The following is a 22541-nucleotide window of genomic DNA, read 5'->3' on the forward strand; positions in this document are numbered from 1 at the left end:
AAATAAGCATTTGCTGTCTGAGCTGTTGTCTAAAATGCTTTGGAACCAAAAGCAAACAGCCCAAGAATCTAGAATGTCTGTGTAATGTTTGTGTCATCAGTCTTATCTTTTTAATTCATGTCATAGGTTCCTTTCTCTATGCCATGAGAAATACTCCATGAAATCAACAGGAAAGCTGGCCTGAACAGTGTTTCAATTATAAGAAATGTGTGTAGGGCACATGGGTGACTCAGTCAGTTAAGCAACTGACTTTGGCTCAGGTCATGATCTCACAGTTCATAGTTTAATTCCCTCGTTGGGCTATGTGCTGACAGCTCAGAGCCTGGAGCCTGCTTAGGATTCTGTGTATTCATCTCTCTGTGCCTCCCCCATTCGTGTTCTCACTTTCTCTCTTAAAAATAAACGAATGTTAAGAGAAAAAATTAAAAAAAAGAAATATTTATAAAATCTTTAGACAAGTGCTGAGTGACAAATATCATAACCACACTACAGATACAGCTATATGTCTAAACAAAAATTCAATTTAAATTTCTAGAAAAAAGTACAAATTATATATCTAATATTATATCATGTGTAATATGGGAGGTCAACTTAAATTTCAAGCCAAAAATCTGAATGAAAATAAGTTTTATATTGAAGGAGTTTAGTCTTCAAAATATACTGTAGTAATAGCAGTTTCTCTGAGAGAAAAATGTCTATTTACATTTGAATTACTTATTTGCTTCTTTATTTTATACCAACACATTACAACTTGTGAATTCTAGAAATGTTATTTTACTGACTTTGGTAAAGTGCTGGAATAACTAGGGTTTTCAGTACTTGAAATGAAAATGATTATTCAGAGTATGCTGATTATTGGTTATTAGAATTTAGAAAGAAAAGCAAGACCAAAACATGTTGCTAAGGAAATAAAGGGTTTACTTTCTCCATGAGCTTCTAATCACACTGACTCTTTATGTTTGCCAGAATGTTCTCATATTTAGTTGGGAAATAGTCTATCTGTTTAATAATGATGGTGTCTCTAGGAATGATTTATAAGCACAGGTAATAAAGGTACCACTGCCATTCTGCTGTCGATCACGAAAATACAACTGAATACTAAACATTCTACCTAGTTGGGTTCTCTCTAAAGGCTATTGAAGGGGACCTTCAAATGTTAAAAAACTCTTGGTGAATTTTCCCCAGGTTCTAACAAGCTACATCAAAATAAAACTCATTTCATGGAAAAAAGGAATCCCACAGCACTTCTTTTTAATAACTGTTCAGCTACAAAATTTTATTGGTATCTTTTTATGTTCCCTCTAGAGGATGTAATGCACAAAAGCATTGCCACGGAACATATAAAATTACAAATGAAATTTATTGTAAAAAGTAGAATGTCTTCTAGACTGGTGTCAGTATTTATTTCATTCATAAACCAAAACTGCAGTATAATATATTCATTGTCAGCAAGTTCATGTGTGTAAATTGCCATCCAATGTTATTGACTGATATAAGACAGATATTGAAAAGACAATTTAAATGTACTCTTCCAAACATAAACTGTTCCACAAAAGCACTGTAAAAACTCCTTCAAGATTTTGGGTTGTGCTTGACATTTATGGTTAACTACATAATTTGGTCGTGTCATAATCCACCGTGTTTGGCAATTTGGCATTAAACGCCTGCAGAGCAGATTGGATCCTCACCACCTCACTGGTAGACAGCTTGAGTCTATGACGAAGCAAGCAAGAGAAAAGATCTAGACGACGCTGACCAGGTGGGGAGAGTTTATTTACACGGTCTCTTATCTCTAGAAGTTGCAAAAGTGCTGAGTCCTGGGATCCCTGAGTATAGGGGTAGTCCAGCTGCAAAATCAAGTCCCGAATTGCTTCAGGGTCAAAGTGCATGCTGTAACCAAACACTTGAATGTTATTGATTTTCATATAACCCAGGTTCCGGGAAGGGTCAATGAATTCCAGAGGTTCGTAGTAAATGCTCTCATTGCCATTGGGGCCGTTTGACTTGATGCGACTCCTCAGGTAGATGTGCACTGTCTCAAAAAATGTCTTCCACTTGTTCCCCAGAGTCAGCGACCAGTTGTAACACTGCAGTGGGAGGTCCAGCTTAGTCCGCTCCCAGTCTGGAAAGCTGTTTTCATTCACAGGCATAAACCAGCTCTCTGAGTGGCTGCCTCCGAAGGGATTGACGTAAACAGCCAACACTGGCTCCAGGGTGCTGTTTTTAGTTAAGCAAATCTGTAAGGAGAGACCCAAGATCATGTGGACCAGACTTGACTTGTACTTGTTGCTCTTCAAGGTGAGGAGCATCCGCTTGCGCCAGGAGGGGTCGAACCAACTATTGAGGCGCATGTCGTTGCTGATAAAAATGGCATGGACTTCTATTCGTCTGTCCGTTTTCTGCAACAGGTATTTCATCTCGAGGTCCTGCAGGTCGGTCTCGAAGCCGATGTAGTGGTCGGTGGACTCGGCGACCTCCGGCTTGCAGAGCCCCTGGCTCAGCATGTAGCCGGTGTTGCAGGTGCCGCAGCGGGTACGGTTGTCCGGGGCGCAGGTCAGGCAGGCCGAAGCGTCGCCCACCGTGCAGGGCAGGAACGCGGTGCACACCACCTGGTCGTTCGGACACGTGCACGAGTGCGTCTCTTCCGAAAAGCTGCCCAGGAGGCCGTTCTCGTTGCAGTAGAGAAAAGACTGGATGCGAGTGAGCCAGTAGGTTGAGGTTCTAGAAACACAAAACAGCACGGCTCCGTGTAAATACAAAGACATGTTCTTTGTGTACCGCAACAAAGTTAACCTTAGCTCTGAAAGCTTTATCGTTTCTTCAGGTTATTTCCAGTTACTTAACTGAGGTAAAAGAGCTATACGGCTTATGATTGAAAACGATACATATTTATATAACATTTATATATGTTATATATATTTATACTGTATAATTGTTTCCATTCTTCACTGCACAAGATTAGATCTGGAATAGCCCACGGGATACCTTCCAATGAGATTGCATGCCATTTCACTAGGGTACTCAGAGGCTGACTGTGAACATAATTGGGTCGGTTATTGTTTTGAAATGCTATCCAGCAACAGGAAATAAAAGTGATATTATCGTAAAATATCTACAGTAGAATTACAGCATATACATGAGGACGGCTCATTCATTCACTCTTAGCTTCATAAAGCACTGATGTGGTAGGCAGCTAAATAGAAAGTAAAATAAAAATGAAAGAAAAATAAACAACTCTAAAATGTCAATCAATGTATTTAAATCCCGGGGTGTTATCAACATTGACAGAACAAGTACCCACTGAGAGGGAAAATATTATTAAAACGTGTTTGGCTTTATTGTTACAGGCTGCTTAACAATATTGTTGAAAATATCTCGTTAAAACCAACTACAAGTTGTTTTAATAAGAGTTAAGTGTGCCAGTTTGACGCGTTTGATTAGAATCATTAACATTTTTTTCTTCATGATGCAAATGTCAGATTTTGCTTTTCCCTGTTTTCTCACATTATTCAAACTCTTTTGGTGTGTTTAAAATCTCAGTAAAATAACGAAGTGAAATGTGTGGCCCTGTCATCAGATAAGTCTTTGTTTTTATCATGCTGCTATCTCACACTAGCCATATGATCAGGGAGAAGTTGAAGGGCGTCTATAACCTGTCGTTCTCTCACGTGAAGAGTGGGAATAGTCATGTCTCCCATATTGCATTCTTGGGAAAAATAGGCTCAGACGGTATGCTTGTGTTTCGAATATTGCACAGTGTATCTATCTTTAATATTCTTATGCTTTTCTGGTGTTTGTTATTTAGTACCTATGAGATTTTCAGCGAAATCTATTACACCCGATCCTTTATACCTGTATGCTGCTGCTGTTTAAAGAATTTGTTTATGGAGACGATTGGTAAAGCACAGGTATTAATCTGTGCAAATAATCAATAAAAACAATCTATTAAGATACTCAGAACAGGGGCGCCTGGGTGGCGCAGTCGGTTAAGCGTCCGACTTCAGCCAGGTCACGATCTCGCGGTCCGTGAGTTCGAGCCCCGCGTCAGGCTCTGGGCTGATGGCAGCCGCGTCAGGCTCTGGGCTGATGGCTCAGAGCCTGGAGCCTGTTTCCGACTCTGTGTCTCCCTTTCTCTCTCTGCCCCTCCCCCGTTCATGCTCTGTCTCTCTCTGTCCCAAAAATAAATAAACGTTGAAAAAAAAATTAAAAAAAAAAAAAAGATACTCAGAACAATATTTGAGCTATTTATATTACATAGTCATTTTTGGTCCCTGCCCAGCCTCCCCTTGCTATGCAACACTTACTTTTTTTAAGTGAGTTTTTCTTTGTTTTCCCAAATAAATGACTCCTTTCTTCCCTCTGATAACACTTCTTTTTTTCATGGTACCTTTTTTTTTAATTTTAAATTTTATATTACTGGTACCTACTTGTCCGTACTCTATTTCCTCTGTCAACTATAGTAACCAGCTTGCCAGAACCATGTAGGCCTATTTATCAGTATACAGCACAGTACCAGGTAGCATGCTAGGAGATCACAGCCCGTTAATGTTTACGGAATCTTAAGTCAAATGCACAGATGAATGAAAAGACATTTTCTTCGTAAGTGTAATTTTGAGTGAAATTTAAAGCTCTAAAAAGAACATTTAATTCAATTGTAAAGACTCAGCTAGGAAGTGGAGTTACACAACATACACTTTGACATTTCCACAATTAAATATATGAAAACCCTTTCTTTTCCACCTTTACTAAATGAAACTGTTTGCTATAGACCCAGAAGAAAAGAAGAAAAATAAATAAACCAAACCCAGCCAAAGCATAAAACATTGTCCTCTTAATTATTTCTCACACTGAAAAACACTGACAGGAAAACTGAACCTATTAAATTCACTTTGAACTTTCTCTAGATAATTTAAAAACAAGTTCTCAGAAAAAAAAAAAATCTCCCAGGAGTACACTCAAGAGTTGTGAATGATGTGAGGCTCTTTGGCACTTCATGAGTCAGACATCTATATATGATGCTTCTTGTTTTCTTCCCACAGAAGAAATGTGCAAAAAGCCTCCTTTTGTGGTTTATGAAATCAATTCATTTATTTCTGTATTCAGTCTAGATACATAGAAATTATTACTAATTTTTAATGTGTAGTTACTGATACATATATTTCATCAATTTTCTCTTTCACAGGCCATTAACGTCTCGCCCTATTGACTTCTCTCTATCTCTTTCTTCTCTCCCTTTTCCTTCCTCCCTCCTTCCTGTCTGTCTCTCTCTCCTTCCTTCCTTCTTTCCTTCCCTTCCTCCTTCCTTTCTCTCTCTCTCTGTCTTCTGTAACTCTACTTTTGTCTTTCTAATATAAAGAATATAAAATATATATCCTATCTGGATTGGAAATTATATTTTCTTCCCTGAAACCAAAGCATAAATTCCCTTAGCCAATTCACCTTTCACTGTAAGCTCTAATCATGTTTCCAAATCATAAGGACAAACAAACAAACAAACGAAATAAATGGACCTTAAGGCTAAAGACAGAGCTCACAAAACTAGGGCACTGTAGAAAGAAGCATTTGGACACTTTAGAAAAGCAATGGCTTTTTCAGCTTTCAATCTCCTCCAATCCTTTTCACATCCCCACAGATGCATTACTGAAGGAATGTGTTTCGGCTTTGCGGGTTTCAGCTTGTCATGTATGAATATTGATAACTTGGCACGCTGTCAAAGCTCCCGTACCCTGGGATGGAAGAGTTAGCATGTGGATTTTCTTCTTTTTTGCTTGTCTTTTCTCCCCTACTACCTACCTTTTGACTATTTTACTTTATTTCACAAGTAGGGAATAGATTTTTAAAGGAAAAAGTAATCCTGACCAAATCTAGGCTAAACAAGGAGCCAAAAATAAAGAGAGAAGCCTACCCTGGATTTTTCACTTACCCAAAAAACCACGTAGCTTTATTTTTCCCAGCAAAGTAAAATTTAACTGCTTTTTCTTTACTTTAAACAATTTATGTTATAAATTTATATTTAATATATATTTAATATAAATATAAATTTTAAATTTATTTTAAGTGAGTTTAATGGTTAAATAAATTTATAAATTAATGTAATTAATGTAAAATAAATAAAAATGAAAAGTAGGCTGTATCGAGTATTTTTTTAAACACTTTAAAAAATACCTAAATGTTTAAGCAAAAGAGTACCAATTTTTTTTTTTTTTTTTAAGTCTGGTATATAGCTTTTGTTCACACAAGCTATCTGGTGTCACTAGGGTTAAGGATAGAGGTTGCAATGTCAGAAGATGGGCTACCGGCAGGCAGGTCTTTTGCTACTCTTTGTCAAGCATGTGATGTTGTGTATGACATCTACTTAATTGCACTTCAATAAATATTTACTAATACAGGAAGTAAGAAAGGAAAGGAGAAAGGAGAAAGTAGAGTAAGGAGGGAGGGAAAGACAAATTAAAGTGAAAGAACTATGGATTATGGAAGAACAGAAGACAGAAATAGTAGAAGGCAGCATTGGGCACCTGGGTAGTTCAGTCAGTTAAGTCTCTTACTCTTGATTTCAGCTCAGGTCATGATCCCGGGGTCGTGAGATTGAGCCCCATGTAGGGCTCTGCACTGAGTGTGGAGCCTTCTTAAGATTCTGTGTCTGCTTCTCTCTCTGCCCCTCAACCCCACTGCCTTGTTCTCTTAAAAAAAAAAAAAATGAAAGGGGCGCCTGGGTGGCGCAGTCGGTTAAGCGTCCGACTTCAGCCAGGTCACGATCTCACGGTCCGTGAGTTCGAGCCCCGCGTCGGGCTCTGGGCTGATGGCTCAGGGCCTGGAGCCTGCTTCCGATTCTGTGTCTCCTTCTCTCTCTGCCCCTCCCCCGTTCATGCTCTGTCTCTCTGTCTCAAAAATAAATAAAAAAACGTTAAAAAAAAATAAAAAAAAAAATTAAAAAAAAAAAAAATGAAAGACAACATTTAAAAAAGCCATTGACGTGTGATAACTACTATGATATATAGCATTTCAGGAAGGGGAGGAACTCCTTATCTATCAGGAACAGAGTTTGCATTTTGAAAATAAATTCTACAAAGCTTTTATGGGATAGTATTAAAAAGAGAAAACTGCCTTCCAAAATTAAGTGAAAATGTAAAATTTAAGTTAAAAGCCTATAGCATGTTTATATTTGAGGAATCCCTTGGCATCCTAATTTGAGAACTTTAGACAGCCGTTTAACCAGTTTTCCCTGTTTGACATGTGATGTTCCCTGTGATTTAAGATCTGCTCTTCTCCACAGGATACATGTTATCTGAGACTGGAAGATGGATACCTCATTCTGGGGCCAGAGTTTACCTGGTGACCTGGGACGGGTCTTAATCTTAAGCAGAAGCTCAAAAAAACACTGGTTCAAAGTTTGGTTCTGTGTGACCCTGGGGACTGCAGATGACTGTCTGAACCTTCATGCTTTAATGTGTGACTGCACTTGCCAGCCTTTGACCAGGGTGAAATGATGTAACATATATACCCCATCATCACTGTGTCACACACAGTAGCTGCTCATAATAAAACAGTATGAATGAAACGCTTATATCTTTTGAATGATAGTAAGTGTGATTGATGAAACAGATTCCTGGGCCTCACTCCAGAGATACTATAAGAATTTCTAGGAACAGGGCCCGGGAATATGCAATCCCAGAGGACATTATGTACACGTAGGCTGTAAGAAAATTAACAACCCAAATATCTACAAGGGGCTCTTTAAAAAGAAGCTAGCCATCAGCACGTAAGAATATGTCCAAAGGGGGCACCTGGGTGGCACAGTCAGTTGAGCGTCCAACTTCGACTCAGGTCATGATCTTGTGGTTCGTGAGTTCAAGTCCCACATTGGGCTCACTGCTGTCAGCCTGTAGGTGCAGAGCCTGCTTTGGATGCTCTGGTCCCTCTCTCTGCCCCTTCCTCACTTGCGCTCTCCCCAAAAGAGGTAAGTATTAACAAACTGTGTCCAAAAAGGTAGAGAAAAGTTAAGATTTCTGTGGAGAAGAGTCACCAGCAAATGACTTTGAATTTACATGTATGTGGGGCTTGTGGCCACCATATACACTAAAATTTGTAAACCCTACACTAGAAAAATTTGCCATGTGCATTCACTGAAGACAAAGCAAATACTAAATCCTGCCTTAATAAATGAATTCGACTATGTTACAGTAATATTAATTATTTAGTGAATATCTCCCATGTCATGGGCCAGATACTTTGTATTCATTATTGAAAATTCTTCACAGTTGCTTCTAAAGGTTAACCTCATTTTAATATTTAAAAAATACTGAGGTTCGTAGTTTCAATGACTTTCTCCATTACACATCTATTAACTATTACAATGAAGACAAACTCAGAGAAGCAAATTCAAATATTATTTTTTAAATGTTGTTGAAAGTGTTCCATGGGATAGCAAGAAAAAGTGCTTAACAAATGACTTCACGGAAAGTATCTACGTTTTGCTATAGGCAGACAGCATCAAAAATAAAATAACTTTTAATTATGATATAAAGTTTAGGTTTTTGAGTCACACAACACTATATTGGCTTCAATCGCTTCTGGGGAGCCAACTATCAACTTTGAACCTTGTTTCACTTACCTCATATGTAAATTGGGAATAAAATATAGGTAGTTGTAAAAATTAAAGCACAATTTCAAAAGTACTTAAGAGTGCCTATGCACAGAATAAATGGAAAATAAATGTAAATGCTTAGTCCTATTATCGCTGTTATTACTAGTGTTATCTTTTAAAGAAATGTCGTTGTATGCAGTTCCTTTAATACAAATCCTTTTTTCCTCCAGAAAACTGAAGATTTTATTTCTTCTATGACAATTCATGCATCACATGCATATTACACTGTATGTCTGTGTTTCACCTTTATCAAAATAGACCTAGTTATTGATAACACAAGTAAGACTGTATTTAAAAGTACATGTACAGCCTCTTTGTGACAGTTTTGAAACTCTAAACCATGTGTAAAGGCAATATTGCTCAAGTTCAGGACATATATTCTGATGTATAATGGTTTGCACTGAGGTATTAGAACATATGTTGATACAAAAACAATTACCTCCTCTCACGGTTAAATCCTCTCTGAGCACTAATAATCTTATTTCAAAGGTCTCTTATTTCAACCTTCTAATCTTTTATTGCTCTCCAAATCTGTGCAATGTGGATCCAAATCTTAAAACCTAAACAATATAATTTCAGCATCTTTTTGAAGTTCAATATCAGTTTTTTGCATAGAGAATTTTGTTTTAGCCTTCATAGATTTGTGTTTCTCAGACTCTAATACCTTAAACTAAATATGAATTTGGTATTAAGCACCCACGGCTATTTAAACAATCATAAGCTGATTATTAGCTCAGTCACAGGCAGGTAATAACCAAATAATATTCTGTCACTAGCCTTCTTCCATTTCTGTTGTTCTGGCCATCTCAGCCTTGGCGATGGGGCCTGGGGCTCATGTTGATGCCTCCTCCAACACATAATAGTAGTTTCACTCTTGGAAACAAGTTTGCACCCCAAGAAAAAGAATGTCATTATAAAAAAGTCCCCAAGGAAGCATCTATATACTACGTGGGTATATCGATATATATCTAGAGACCTATGGACACATATATACACACATTTTAATTTATTAATGTAAACTGTAGTATCTACTAATAATTTGGCTTGCAGAAGGACAACGAAGAAGTGAGTGGAACAGTTGTAGGTGTTTGCTGTATTCTAAAGAAATTATTAGCTGATAAGTAACATTCATTGAGGATTTATCAGAAATACAGTACGTAACAGGCGTTACTTATTTACTCCTCATGATTCTCAATACTCACAGTAAGGATGCTTACTGCCCCAATTTGTAGATAAGGGCATGCCTTTTAAAGCTTAAATAACTTAAACCTGCCACAAGTCCAACAGCCAGTAAGTGATAGAACTGAAAACAAACACATCCCTGGTCTTTATTACTCCCAGTGATTTTGTTTTTGATATGACATCAAAAGCACAAGAAACAAAAGCAAAAATTAATGCATGGGACAACATCAAACTAAAAGGCTTCAGTCCAACTAATTTGTAATTCATTTGGTTGAATGGTGTACAGAGACCAATCTGCTTACTTCTTAGAGAGTGACTGAAACACTTTGTCCCCAAAGATGCTGCATTTGATACTATAGTTCAAAAAACATCAATAAATATGTTTTTCTTTTACTTGTGACATAAGATATGAAAAGAAACAGGTCAACATTCAGGGTGTGAAATGTGAAGCACATGAAAACGAACACAATTACATTATTATAAATAAAGAGAAGATATTACCAAAAGAACCCCAATATTTTCCTCATTAGGGTTCACATTTCATTTTCTTCCAAAGATTACCAAAAATTGGAATACCTCGCTCATTAAATCACATTAGATACTAAGTTAAAAAGATTTAAAAAGTGGGGCTCCTGGGTGGCTGAGTCGGTTGAGCATCTGACTTTGGCTCAGGTCGCGATTTCAAGGTCTGTGAGTTCAAGCCCCGCATCAGGCTCTGGGCTGCCAGAGCCTGGACAGCCCAGAGCCTGGAGCCTGTTTCGGATTCTGTATATTCCTCTCTCTCTGCCCCTCCCCCACTCACGTTCTGTCTTTCTCGCAGAAATAAATAAACATAAATTTTTTTTAAAAAAAAGGTTTAAAAAGTATTTATTATGTGCAAGTTCAGCTATTAAATGTGGTTAGTGTAATTGATGAACATTGACACAAATGCAATTATTTCACAAAGATGGGGAAATCTAGCTTCTCCTAAGTGCACCCAAGACGTCCTGGCTTTCATCCATTATAATGTCCTTTACACTAAGTCATTATTACGAAATAATTTATGTCTGTAATTATATTACACATTCTGTGAAGAAAAATATATATTTGCTTACTTCACCATAACATGCTAAATCAATTTATGATGTCTATGCTTAAATTCCCCCATTAAAACCTTCTAAACCTTTATTGGTCTTAAAATTGTGCATTATGGATCTAAATTTGAAAATCTAAATAATATAATTTAGGAATTTAAAATAAAATGCTTATAAAGAGACCACTCCATTTCATACTTCACAGATGTGTTCATCTCTGATCCTAATACTTCAAATTTAATATAAATTTTACATGAGTGAATAAATTAGTGAACAAGAGAGTAAGTTGAAAGAGAAAATTTAAGACTAAGTTGGAAATGTCCATTGTACTTTTTTGTTAATATTTCATATGTTTTCTTGATATCCAGTAAGTGATGAACCTTTAAAAAATGTCTTATTTTTATTATATCTAGTTTTTAAATATTTATTTTTTAAAGTTTATTTATTTTGAGAGAAAGAGATAGAGAGCGAGAGACGAGAGAGAGAGAGAGAGAGAGAGAGAGAGAGCATGAGCAGGGGAGAGGTAAAGAGAAAGGGAGATAATACCAAGCAGGCTCTACACCCAGTGGAGTCCCATAGGGGGCTCAATCCCACAACCGTGAGTTCATGATCTGAGCTGATATCAAGAGCTGAACGCTTAACTGACTGAGCCACCCAGGCACCATAATATCTTTTTTTTTTTTTTTTAAGTATGGTTCATGACCAATTTCTTACCAACTTAGAGAACATCAATAAAATGTTCTCTACTAACTCTACCATTTAAACGATTTAACAGATTTTAACATTTTTTTTCTAAAACTAATAGCATACTATTTACATTTAAGGCATATTTTTCAATTAAGTAAAAAAATATAATTTTCCCAAATCTGGTGTCCATCTAGTCTTATACCCATGAACACAATTATGACATGAACTGTCTATGGTATACCTGTGTTTGTCTGGGGAGCATCCTTCCAAGTAGAATGTCTCTGAGCTTACCATTTTCTTCTCTCTAAATACAACAATCGCTCTTATCTGCAATGGTGGATATCAGCTTAACACTTTGTACCCCAAGTAAAGCAAGAACCTGGTTTTTAGAAGCCCTGCACCTGCTCTTTTGGTCATTTTATTACATTTGTGTACTAGCAAACTACCCTTAAAATTGATCCATTTTTAATTGCATGACACCCCAATTTTTTTCATATATACTATGTGTTTTGCCTAATTTTGAATCCCTTTACGAACTGACAACACTTAACTTTCATTGTTCAGTTCAATATATCCTCCATTTAGGCTGCTCCTGTTTCCTTCCCTAAATATATGATTCGCGATTTCAACTACATTGAATTTTCTTGTTTTAGAATTGAATGCCCTTTCTCCTCTGCTTAACCAGCTCAAGATGCAAATTGGACCATTTTTACTCTAAACAGTCTCTTTTGGACAATCTAATTAACTACAACTTAATTCTTTGAACAAATGTATCAGTTATCTATATTACTGTATTTGTAGTTAAACCATGTATAAACATATATTGTGGTTTAATAGATTCTTATATCATTTCAACTGAAGTATACTATTTATGATAATATCTGTAATTTTCTACATGTCAGTTTTCTCTTTTTTTATTTTTAATGTTTATTTCTTTTTGAGAGAGTAAGTGGGAAAGGGAGAGAGAGAGAGGGAGACACAGAATCTGAAGCAGACTCCAGGCTCTGAGCTGTCGGCACAGAGGCCAATGTGGGGCTCGAGTCCACCAACCATGAGATCACGACATGAGCTGCAGTCAGATGCCTAACTGACTGAGCCACCCAGGCACCCCTACATGTTAGTTTTCTTAATTGGAATATAAGCTCCTCAGAAAAAAGAAAATGCATATTCATTGGAATTCCAGAGACCAATAAAATGCCTTCCTGACCCTTCCAAACCAAACTGCTAAATCAAAATTGGATTATGGACTTAAGTCTGCGGAAAAACTCCTCAACACAAAATGGCAAGTAATTCTGGCAATAATTATTTTTAATGCATTTATGATATGGAAAGTAAGATGCAGTAAACTTCAGACGCTGAAACTGAAATAAAGAACAATATGAAGGAAGATGTACATTTGCTTGATCTGTATCAAAGACAAAGTCTGGTACACTTGAAAGGCAAGAAGTTGAATTAGGGATCCACTATGTTTGGAAAGACAGACACTATGGATTTAGAGTCAGATTAAAAAACAACAAAAGCAATAGCAATAAACATCTAGTGAAGGAAGAGAGACAAATGAGTGCTTGCCCTCACCTTATTGTTAATAGAAGGGAAAAATGCATAATCTCTACATTCAAAAACACAAAATAATTATTTTTTGATTTTTAAAATTTTATTTATTGTTATTATTATTACTATTATTATTTATTTTAGAGAGAGAGTGAGCAGGGGACAGGGCCTGGAGGAGAGAGAGAATCTTAAACAGGCACCATGTTCAGTGCAGAGGCCAGCATGGGCCTCTCTCCCAAGACCGTGGGATCATCACCTGAGCCGAAATCAAGAGTCTGTTGCTCAACTGACTGAGCCACCCAGGTGTCCCCTCCTACATGTATTTTCAGCTCTTTGTTTCCACTTGGCAAGAACTTAACCCTGATTATCTCGATAATAAAGGACAAGAAACTGGCAAAATCATGTTTTTATGTACCACACCAAGAAATTTGAAAATCTGAAAGCACTATAGTTATAATTTATAAGACATCAGTATTACATCTATTATTTATGCTTCTCAAATTATTGAACAACTGTGAGTAGTATAAAGATGACATTGATTCTATAATGTGAATACCAGTGCTGTACTCTAACTACAAAGCTGAAAAGGTTTCATTGAATTTATGGCAATTATAAATGTGATATTGCAGAGGATTATTTTCAGACTGCTAATTTAATTATTAATCTGTACTACGGAGACAAGATAGATATGAAGTAATTTTGAAAAAAAAAAAAAAAGATTATCTCCTAACTCAGAAATTGGAACAAAAGAATGTAACTTCAGACTAAGTAATTGCATTTGCATATGTTTAATACTATTTATCTAAATAAAGAGGATGGAAACATGAGGACAAAGAAAGCTGGGGATTCAGTATAGTGATATTTAGCAATGTTTATCTAGCATTATCTGAGCATGAGGTTGCCCTGACAGAACGGTGAGTGGACTCAGACCTCTTGGTAAATTAGCATTTGTGACCTTAATGTATCTAGATATCAAAATGTAATGCCATTAGGAAAGAAAGTCAATCAACTAAATCACTTGCTCTTATTCCATGACCACTAAGAACTTTTATGATAATAATTTGGATTCCCATGTAAGTTTCTTAAAGGAACAAATCTGAATGACAAAATTATAGAAGATTTATAAGTTATATAACAGCTAGGACAACAAATAACAATGTAGCCTTCTGGATTGTATGTTATTCTTTAAGAATTTTGTTGACTGGACTATGATCCCCAAACTGGTCATCTTTAAGGTGTTAATGTAAATGGCGATTCTGGAGCTTTATGGTTGTCAGAAAGTAGACCATTGGGGGAGGGGGTGGGAAACACCAAAAAAATCGCCTTCCAGAGTTCTGTTATCCATCAAAACTGTCTCAGAGTCACATGCTCAGGGCCGTGGCTTTATATGAACATTGCGTACTGTTGGAGATAAAATACTATACTCTGAACCATAGACATAGTTAATGATTATACCACAATCTCAGAAAAAAATGGGTGCTTATGCCCCTAAAATGTCACCTTTTATAGGAATAAGGAAATATTGTGGTTTGTGTGTGAATGTGTTAAATGTTGCAAAATTTATACAATGATGTAGGGAATAACTATTTTAAAAAGTTGGCTTACTTAGCTTGCTAATATAACAATGACCTGTGGCCCTATTTCACATAATTTGGTTCATCAGAAAGAAAAGTATGCAGGTATTACAATGGACCAAATGTGTATATGCACTCAAATTTTATATGTTGAAACCCATTTCTCAATGGATAGTATTAGGAGTTAGGAACTTTGGGAGGTAATTTGATAATGAGGATGCAGCCATCATCCATGGTTTTAGTGCCCTTAGAAAAGGGATCCTAAATAGCTGTCTCACCTTGTTTCCATCATGTGAGGACACAGTGAAGAGATGGCCATCTATGAAGGAGGAAGTGACCCCACACTAGACACCAAGTCTTTCAGTGCCTGGATCTTGGTCTTCTAGCCTCCAGAACTGTTTGACATAAAAGTTCATTGTTCAAGTCACCTAGTCTATGGTAATTTTGTTATAGCAGCCCAAATTGACTAAGACAGGTATTATCTCCTAATTTTTCTACCAACTTAATATCACATTTAAGTCTGTGGAAAAGAAACGTGGAGCAAATGACTGTTTAGAAAACAGAAGCAACTCAGTAAGTCTAGCCTTCCCTGGCCTCATTATTTTCCAAATGAGACTACAGAAAATGATGAATTACCTCAAATGACCATGCCACATCTATTCAGAAAACAAATAGTAGAGCAATCACTTTAATCCTTGGGTTCTCAAGCAGACTTACATTATGTAGAACATCGCTTTTTTCCTCAGCGCACAAGACGTTCCATTAACCAAAATATCATCTGATAGGGAAAAAAATGAGTCACTCTGGAGGATATCAGCAGTGACACAAATCAAATGGGTATTCAAAATGTATGGTTCTCTTACTTGTAGGGTAAACCACAACAATACAAATGAGAGCTTCTTATCAATTGGCAGAAAGATAGAAAGAAACTTATGTCACTTCAAGAGCTTAATCTGTTCTGTTGGCAGGGGGAAAAATCCACAAGTTTATTCCTTAGTGCTGCAGGTTTAGCCTTAATTTAATTTTTGAACCATAAATCCATGTTGAAATTATTTGGAAATTAGTTATTATTATTGTTTTGCTTACAAAATAATTTTAAATTACCTTAGTTTTTGTTTTCATTTATTACCATTGTCATTTATTATCTTTTAGTAGTAACAAATTTATTTGGTAAATAAATAAATTTAATCTTCCAAACAATACTTTGGAAAATAAAAGGAAAAAGACATTATAATGCAAATACCTGCTGAAACCATGATGTAAAACAATCAGATAATTAATTCTTTTTGTGTGGTTATATATGAGACATAGAATCAGTACCTTTCTTTTTTTTTTAATTTTTTTTTTTTTTACATTTATTTATTTTTGAGACAGAGAGAGACAGAGCATGAACGGGGGAGGGGCAGAGAGAGAGGGAGACACAGAATCGGAAGCAGGCTCCAGGCTCCGAGCCATCAGCCCAGAGCCTGACGCAGGACTCGAACTCACGGACTCCAAGATTGTGACCTGAGCTGAAGTCGGACGCTCAACCGACTGAGCCACCCAGGAGCCCCTGGAATAAGTACCTATTCTAATACAAATAGTATGACCTTATAAAATCATATGTAATTTGCAAGCCAAGGGTTAACAAAGGCCATTCCAGAGCTAGTTGGTCAGATCTACCGAAAGTGTATATACTAGAGGTCAAAACCACATTCTCTTCAGGCCTCAGAGCCACCACCATAATCACACATCCTCATGTGCACGATTAAGTAATAATCACAAATACATAAAGAGCACTTACTACATGCCAAGGACTGTTTAAGCATTTTACATATAGACATTAACATTTAGCCCTTGCAACAAGTCTATGAAGTGAGTACTATCATTTTCCACAAGGAGCCTCTTAAGCAACAGCACAGATTGTCTATAAAAATGAGCAAGCCTCCACGCTCTTCACCACTCCGTTATTTTATCTATGATGTTATGGACTCGATAAAAGGCATATGTGAAAAAATGTCCAGAAAGTATATTTTTCTAGATAATTATTATTTCAGTCTACCTCCTCAGGTGACAATCGTCTGAAATGTTTGGACAGTTCACATAAGCTTTGGACAAAATGTGAGCCACTAAACTGTTTCTGGATTAACAAACAGAAAGTGAGATGAAAACATAGTTCACACTGACATCTTAATATCATCATAGTGTTTATAATATTCTTAAAACCATTATTTTATAGATTATGTTAAAGCCATGTGACAGTGAAAAGGAGTCATGTTGTACAAAAGAGATTTTTTTTAAGTTGAAGTTTTTTGTATTTCTTTTAACTTTATTTTTGTGTTTGTGTGTGTGTGTTTCCTTTTTTTCAAGTTTATTTATTTTGAGAGAGACAGTTCCAGTGATGGAGGGACAGAGAGAGAGGGAGAAAGAGAGAATCCCATGTAGGCTCTACAGAGCCTGATGCAGGGCTCGAACTCCCAAATCACGAAGTCATGACCTGAACCAAAGTCAGGCACTTAACCAACTGAGCCATCCAGGTACCCCATATATGAAGGATATTCTGAAGTAATTTGGATCAGTGTGTCTCAGAGCTATTCTATCACTAAATTGAAAAAAGGGTAGGTCCTACCTCACCTTCTGTTTGGAACAATAATAAATCGACTTTTAGGTCATATGTATCTTCCATGAAACAGAAACAACACCTACGTGGATCCAGGACTAAAACCAACTTGTCTTTGATTCTGGAAGTTAAATTGTTATTATTTAAACATTTTTAGTCATGTTTCCTTATTCTTCTACCATAGGATAAACCTATTGGAGAATGATCATGAACTGTTTTCTTGGAATGTTTCACCTAGGGAAGGGGATTAGTTTTATCATAATCACATCCTTATCTAAACATAGTGGTTTATTCAAGATTTCTTCCCATTCTGAATTTTTTTTTAAGGGAGGTGGTTTATTTATTTACCTTGAGAGAGAGAGAGAGAGAGAGAGAGAGAGCACAAGCACAAGTGGGGAAGGTCAGAGAGAGAGAGGGAGAAAATCCCAAGCAGACTCAGAGCTGTCAGCACAGAGCCCCACATAGGGCTTGAATTCACAAACTGTGAGATCATGACCTGAGCAGAAACCAAGAGTCGGACACGTCAAGGACTGAGCTACCCAGGCGTGCCTATTCTGTTTTCACTTATGAAGTTATCTTAATATATATCAGATGTTATAGCATCTGGTTGTGTAAGAGGCAAAGTCAAGCTGTATATTTATATATATATACACTATATAAATTAAGAATGGATATTTTATTTGCTGTTAATTGCCTATGCAATATCCCATGGGTCCCTTATTTCTACAAACAGAAGCTTGATTTTGTTCAGTGTGCCAAAAATGACCTACTTTCTCAGTTTTCCTTGAGGTTAGCACTGGGCCCATGCCACAGTTCTGATACAAACAGAACTCTGAGGTGGAAGAGCCTGAGGTAGCTTCTATTTTCTGAAAGAAGTCAATAGCCATGGCTCACCACACCTGTTCTTGCTACTGATCCTGAAAATGATTCTGATGTCTGAAGCAACAAGAACCGTCCCATGGTTTGAAGACAACAGACATGCAAGAAAAGTTGCAGGGAAGACAAAAATAAAAACCAAACAAACAAAAGCATGGAAACTGGTCCCATAATCAAGAACCATCAACAACAGCAACATCTACAACATCGAGTTGCAGAACCATTGCCAATAGTGATTTTCTACAGAATTCCTGTTACTGGAAAAAAAAAAAGGAAAAATCTTTCCTTTTAGGGTTCAATTCACCAAGTTTTGTGTTACTTGTAGCAGCATATTGATTACTAGTAACAAGATGAAAAGTTTCAGAGAAGCATGTAAACTTTGAAACAAAATAATTCCTTGATCTTGTTCCTGGGGGGGAAAAAAAGAAAGAAAAAAAAGAAAGAAAAAAAAGAAAGAAAAAAAAGAAAGAAAGAAAAGGAAAGGAAAAGAGAAGAAAAAAGAGAAAAGAAAAGAAAAGAAGAAAAGAAAAGAAAAGAAAAGAAAAGAAAAGAAAAGAAAAGAAAAGAAAAAAGAAACCAGTTGCACTTAGGGATGGAGGGATATCTTAGGGTGAAACAACTTTAAGTAATTTGTGTACTAACTATAACAAAGTTTTAGAAGGAAATTCAACAAAAGTGACTAATTTTTAGCAAAAACTAAAATAAAACCCAAGCAAGCCAAATTCTTGGAACTTATTGGAATCAAAATATATAAAGACTGACAATCTGAAGCGCCTGGGTGGCTCAGTTGGTTAAGCGTCCAACTTTGGCTCAGGTCATGATCTCACAGTTCGTGAGTTCAAGCCCCGCATCTGGCTCTGGGCTGACAGCTCAAAGCCTAGAGCCTGCTTAGGATTCTGTGTCTCCCTCTCTCTCTGCCCCTCCCCTGCCTCTCCCCACTCAGGCTCTCTCTCTCTCTCTCTCAAAAGTAAACATTAAAAATTTTATTTTAATTAAGTCAGTGCTTTTAGCCTCAGCCATATCCCTATAATGCAATTATTTTTGAAACAATGTCAAATGAATGTTCAGAGTTTATTTTGTTTTCTTAGTTCGTGAGGATTTAGTAGAATTTCAAAAAAATAATAAGTCATTAACTGATATTATTGAAATGATTGACTATTTCTATGTATTAATATATTCTGACCCCTTTGACTGTGCCACCACATAAGCCAATTCGAATATTCTATATATTTTGGAATGCCTTTCGTTTTGCAATGAAAGGTTTGGACAATCCGTGTGCAGTTCTAGATTGTGAAACAAAGTAAACCAATAAATATGTACTGAATTTTTAAATCCAATGTATGCTTTTCCTTTTTCAGTGAATCAAAAGTGTGGTTTTAGTGTCTTCGGTAGTAAGTATTTGGACCCTTACAAGAAATGTTTTATTTCTCGCTTCAGTTTATTCCCACAAATATCACCCCCGCAAGTGACCTGAAGTACAACCTCTTCCTACTCCTCCAAACTGAAAGACGCCCGTCACCATATCTCAATGCCACAGTTGTTTTGGTGGGAGTTGTGCTCAGGCACTACATTCCCCCAGGAAAGAACCCAGGATTAAATTAAATCTACAACTTCCATTTCAATACTCAAGGCATGTTTTTCAGATGAAGAGAAAATAGCAGAGTATGTTTTCTTCCTAACAAGTGTTAAAAACAATTGGGTCAAATTCATCCACTCCTTCTCCTGCTCTCCTCTAAGTGCCTTTGAATACATTATTATTATCTAGAGAACAGACGGATTGAGGTGGCACTGGCTGTCTCTATGAACATTTAGTTCCCAAATTCTTCTCTTCTGATTACATCGTGATTCCATTAATGCCTAGGGGTAGGATCATCACCCCTCAGATCAAAACCTTCCAATCATCTCATTTAGCATAAAAGTCCTTAGAGTGACCTCTAAGATCCTGCATAACCATGCCCCCTAGCACTTTCTAACCTCACCAGGATTTTGTTCCCACACTCTAGCTCCACGTCTGCCTCACTGCGTCCTCACCCCTTCCTGAACAAAACACTCCTTTACTCCTGCCTCTGGGCATTTACATTAGCTTTTTCCTAGTCCTGGGACTCCCTTGATCATACATTTGTTTGGTTTTTTATTTCACCTCCTTCAGATGTTTAAACTTCTATTCTCTTAGCTGAGGCTTTCTGCAAATATCCTGTTTAAAAGTGTTGCCCACCCCAGTCCTCCCTATCACCCTTCTTTGCTTTATTTTTCTTGGAGCATTAATTTTCATGTTGTTTTAAATGTCTCTCTTCACCAGAATATTAGCTCCAGGGAAGTAGGAATTTTTATGTCACTTATTTACAGTTTATTCCCAGAAACACTATCTGGCTTATAGTATGCATTCAATAAATTATACTGACAGATAAATGAACTAATTCCTTAGAAAATTTATAAAGTGAGAGGCATATTTAGCAGACACAAATACGCATAGCCTGTTCAATTTGCCTATCTTCAATTTTCAGAAGGTTCTTTTAGATATAGTATCAACATTTCTCAGCAAAGTAGAAATACTTTTGCCTGAAAATTATCACCCATTTCTTTTCCTTTTGTTCCCAACTTTATGTTCTATGCTTCAACAATCAAATTTCACTCCATTTAGTTTTCTTTTGTCAAGCACAGGGGTATTTGGAATAAAAATTCCACTTGGGGAAATGTTAGAATAAAGCAAAATTAAAGAGCAAAGAGAAGGGTCAATCTTTGAATAGATTTCTCACCTATAACTTGACAAATATTTCTAGATCCTAGCTTCTTATAACATGATCTAGATAGCATCTATCTGCCTTTCCCCTGAAGAGTCAATGGGTATTACTTCCATCCATATCAAAAATCTCTTATTTTATCATCAATATCTGAGTTTATTATTTACTGCATTTCTTAAAGAAAAGAAGAACATGGGAAAGAAGCTTAATGTTTTTACGTATTAGCAATAGAAGTCAAGGTTGAAGAATTAAATCAAATAACTTAGGATGACTTAATAGCCCCCTATGCTCAGTGCTTTCTGTACACAGGGAGATGTAGAGACATTCAGACTATGAGAAAAGCCTGCACGTCACAGTCACGGATAGCTGCAGAAAAGCAAAGGTGACAGTTTTTATTGTAGCTTTAATATTTGATTTAGTAATATTTTGCTTAATGGCTCTGATTACATATAAAACACAGTAGACAAAATTAATTTTCTGAACACGTTCTAATTCAGCTTTCTATTTGGCTTCCTTACACATTAATGGGGAAATGAGATTTGAAGTAAATGTATATGTTTCTCTGAGGAGTCTTCTGAGAAACAAAGCAACTGTATTATCCCAAACAGCTGACAGCCATTGGGGGAGTTTTTTGGTGCATCTTAACTTGCTAATCCATTCACTCTATTTCTGTTCTTTTCCTTCCATTCCACTAAGGCCAATAATCAACATTCATTGCTTCCTGTGTAGTGTAAGATCAGAGGCAAAATGAAGTTGTTCCCTAAAGCTGTGTAGTACTGCTTATACTTGGAAATTTTTATCTACATGATGCTACATTGCAATGGATTCTGGCAGCCATAACTTTCTCCTCAGAATAAACTTCATGTTGCTCCCAAAAAATACTAATTGGAGGTATCTGCCTTTCACAAATGTAGTTAAAAGCTGCCGTTAATAGCTGAAAATTGATTGAAGTAGACAACATCTGCTTTTAGAACCAAAGGCTCCAACAAATAATATGGTGTTCTGGCAAGTGGGAATACACACATTTCAGATATGCTATGGCATGTCACATACTCGAGAAAATTAGCTTTCAAAGTGGTATGTCAACATTAATTTTCATAGTTTTGTAATATCTCTAATCATAACCAATGGGGTTAGACAAAAACACCTGCTGTCTTTTCTGTTATTTGTTTGACAAATTAAATTCAAAGTAGCATGACCGCCATATAACTGGATACCCACCCTGGTGTAAGCCCATCAAATGTTCTTGCAATGTCAGCAGTTGGTGTAAACACAACATTCTAAAGGGACTAAACACAATTTCAAATGAACATATTTCCATTACCTTTCTTAATAGATTTTCTGATTCAAAAATTAAGTGAGATAAATATGAAATCTTATTTATGGAGCAGTTACCTGAAGAGAATTAAAGGGATGACTTGAAGCTATATTTAACTATCTGCATATGAAATACTTTTGATACATTCATGTTTGCCTTTTGCTCAATGAATTTGAGAGCTTTGTGTTTCCTGAAAATTCTGTACACAAAGACAGATTTCTGGTTTCCTGTATGATTGTTAAAAGACAAACAAACAAACAAACAACAACAGCAACAAAAAACAGTGCTTTGGGTAT

The 22541-nt window shown here is 36.5% G+C and overlaps 1 protein-coding gene across 3 annotated transcripts in view; it reads right to left on the reverse strand.

Moving 5' to 3' along the window:
- Nucleotides 1-1245: 1245 nt before the first annotated feature.
- BRINP3 (BMP/retinoic acid inducible neural specific 3) overlaps nucleotides 1246-22541 on the reverse strand; it is a 416023-nt gene continuing 394727 nt past the window's right edge. For all 3 annotated transcript variants that reach the window (XM_025927773.2, XM_086694879.1, XM_086694878.1), the window contains exon 8: nucleotides 1246-2721. In XM_025927773.2, the coding sequence (XP_025783558.1) occupies nucleotides 1605-2721 (1117 nt within the window). In that variant the 3' untranslated portion in view covers nucleotides 1246-1604. The remainder of the gene's footprint in view (nucleotides 2722-22541) is intronic.

The sequence above is a fragment of the Puma concolor genome, chromosome E4 (assembly GCF_028749965.1).
Source record: "Puma concolor isolate L17-30 chromosome E4, mPumCon1.1.hap2, whole genome shotgun sequence".
NCBI lineage: Eukaryota > Metazoa > Chordata > Mammalia > Carnivora > Felidae > Puma > Puma concolor.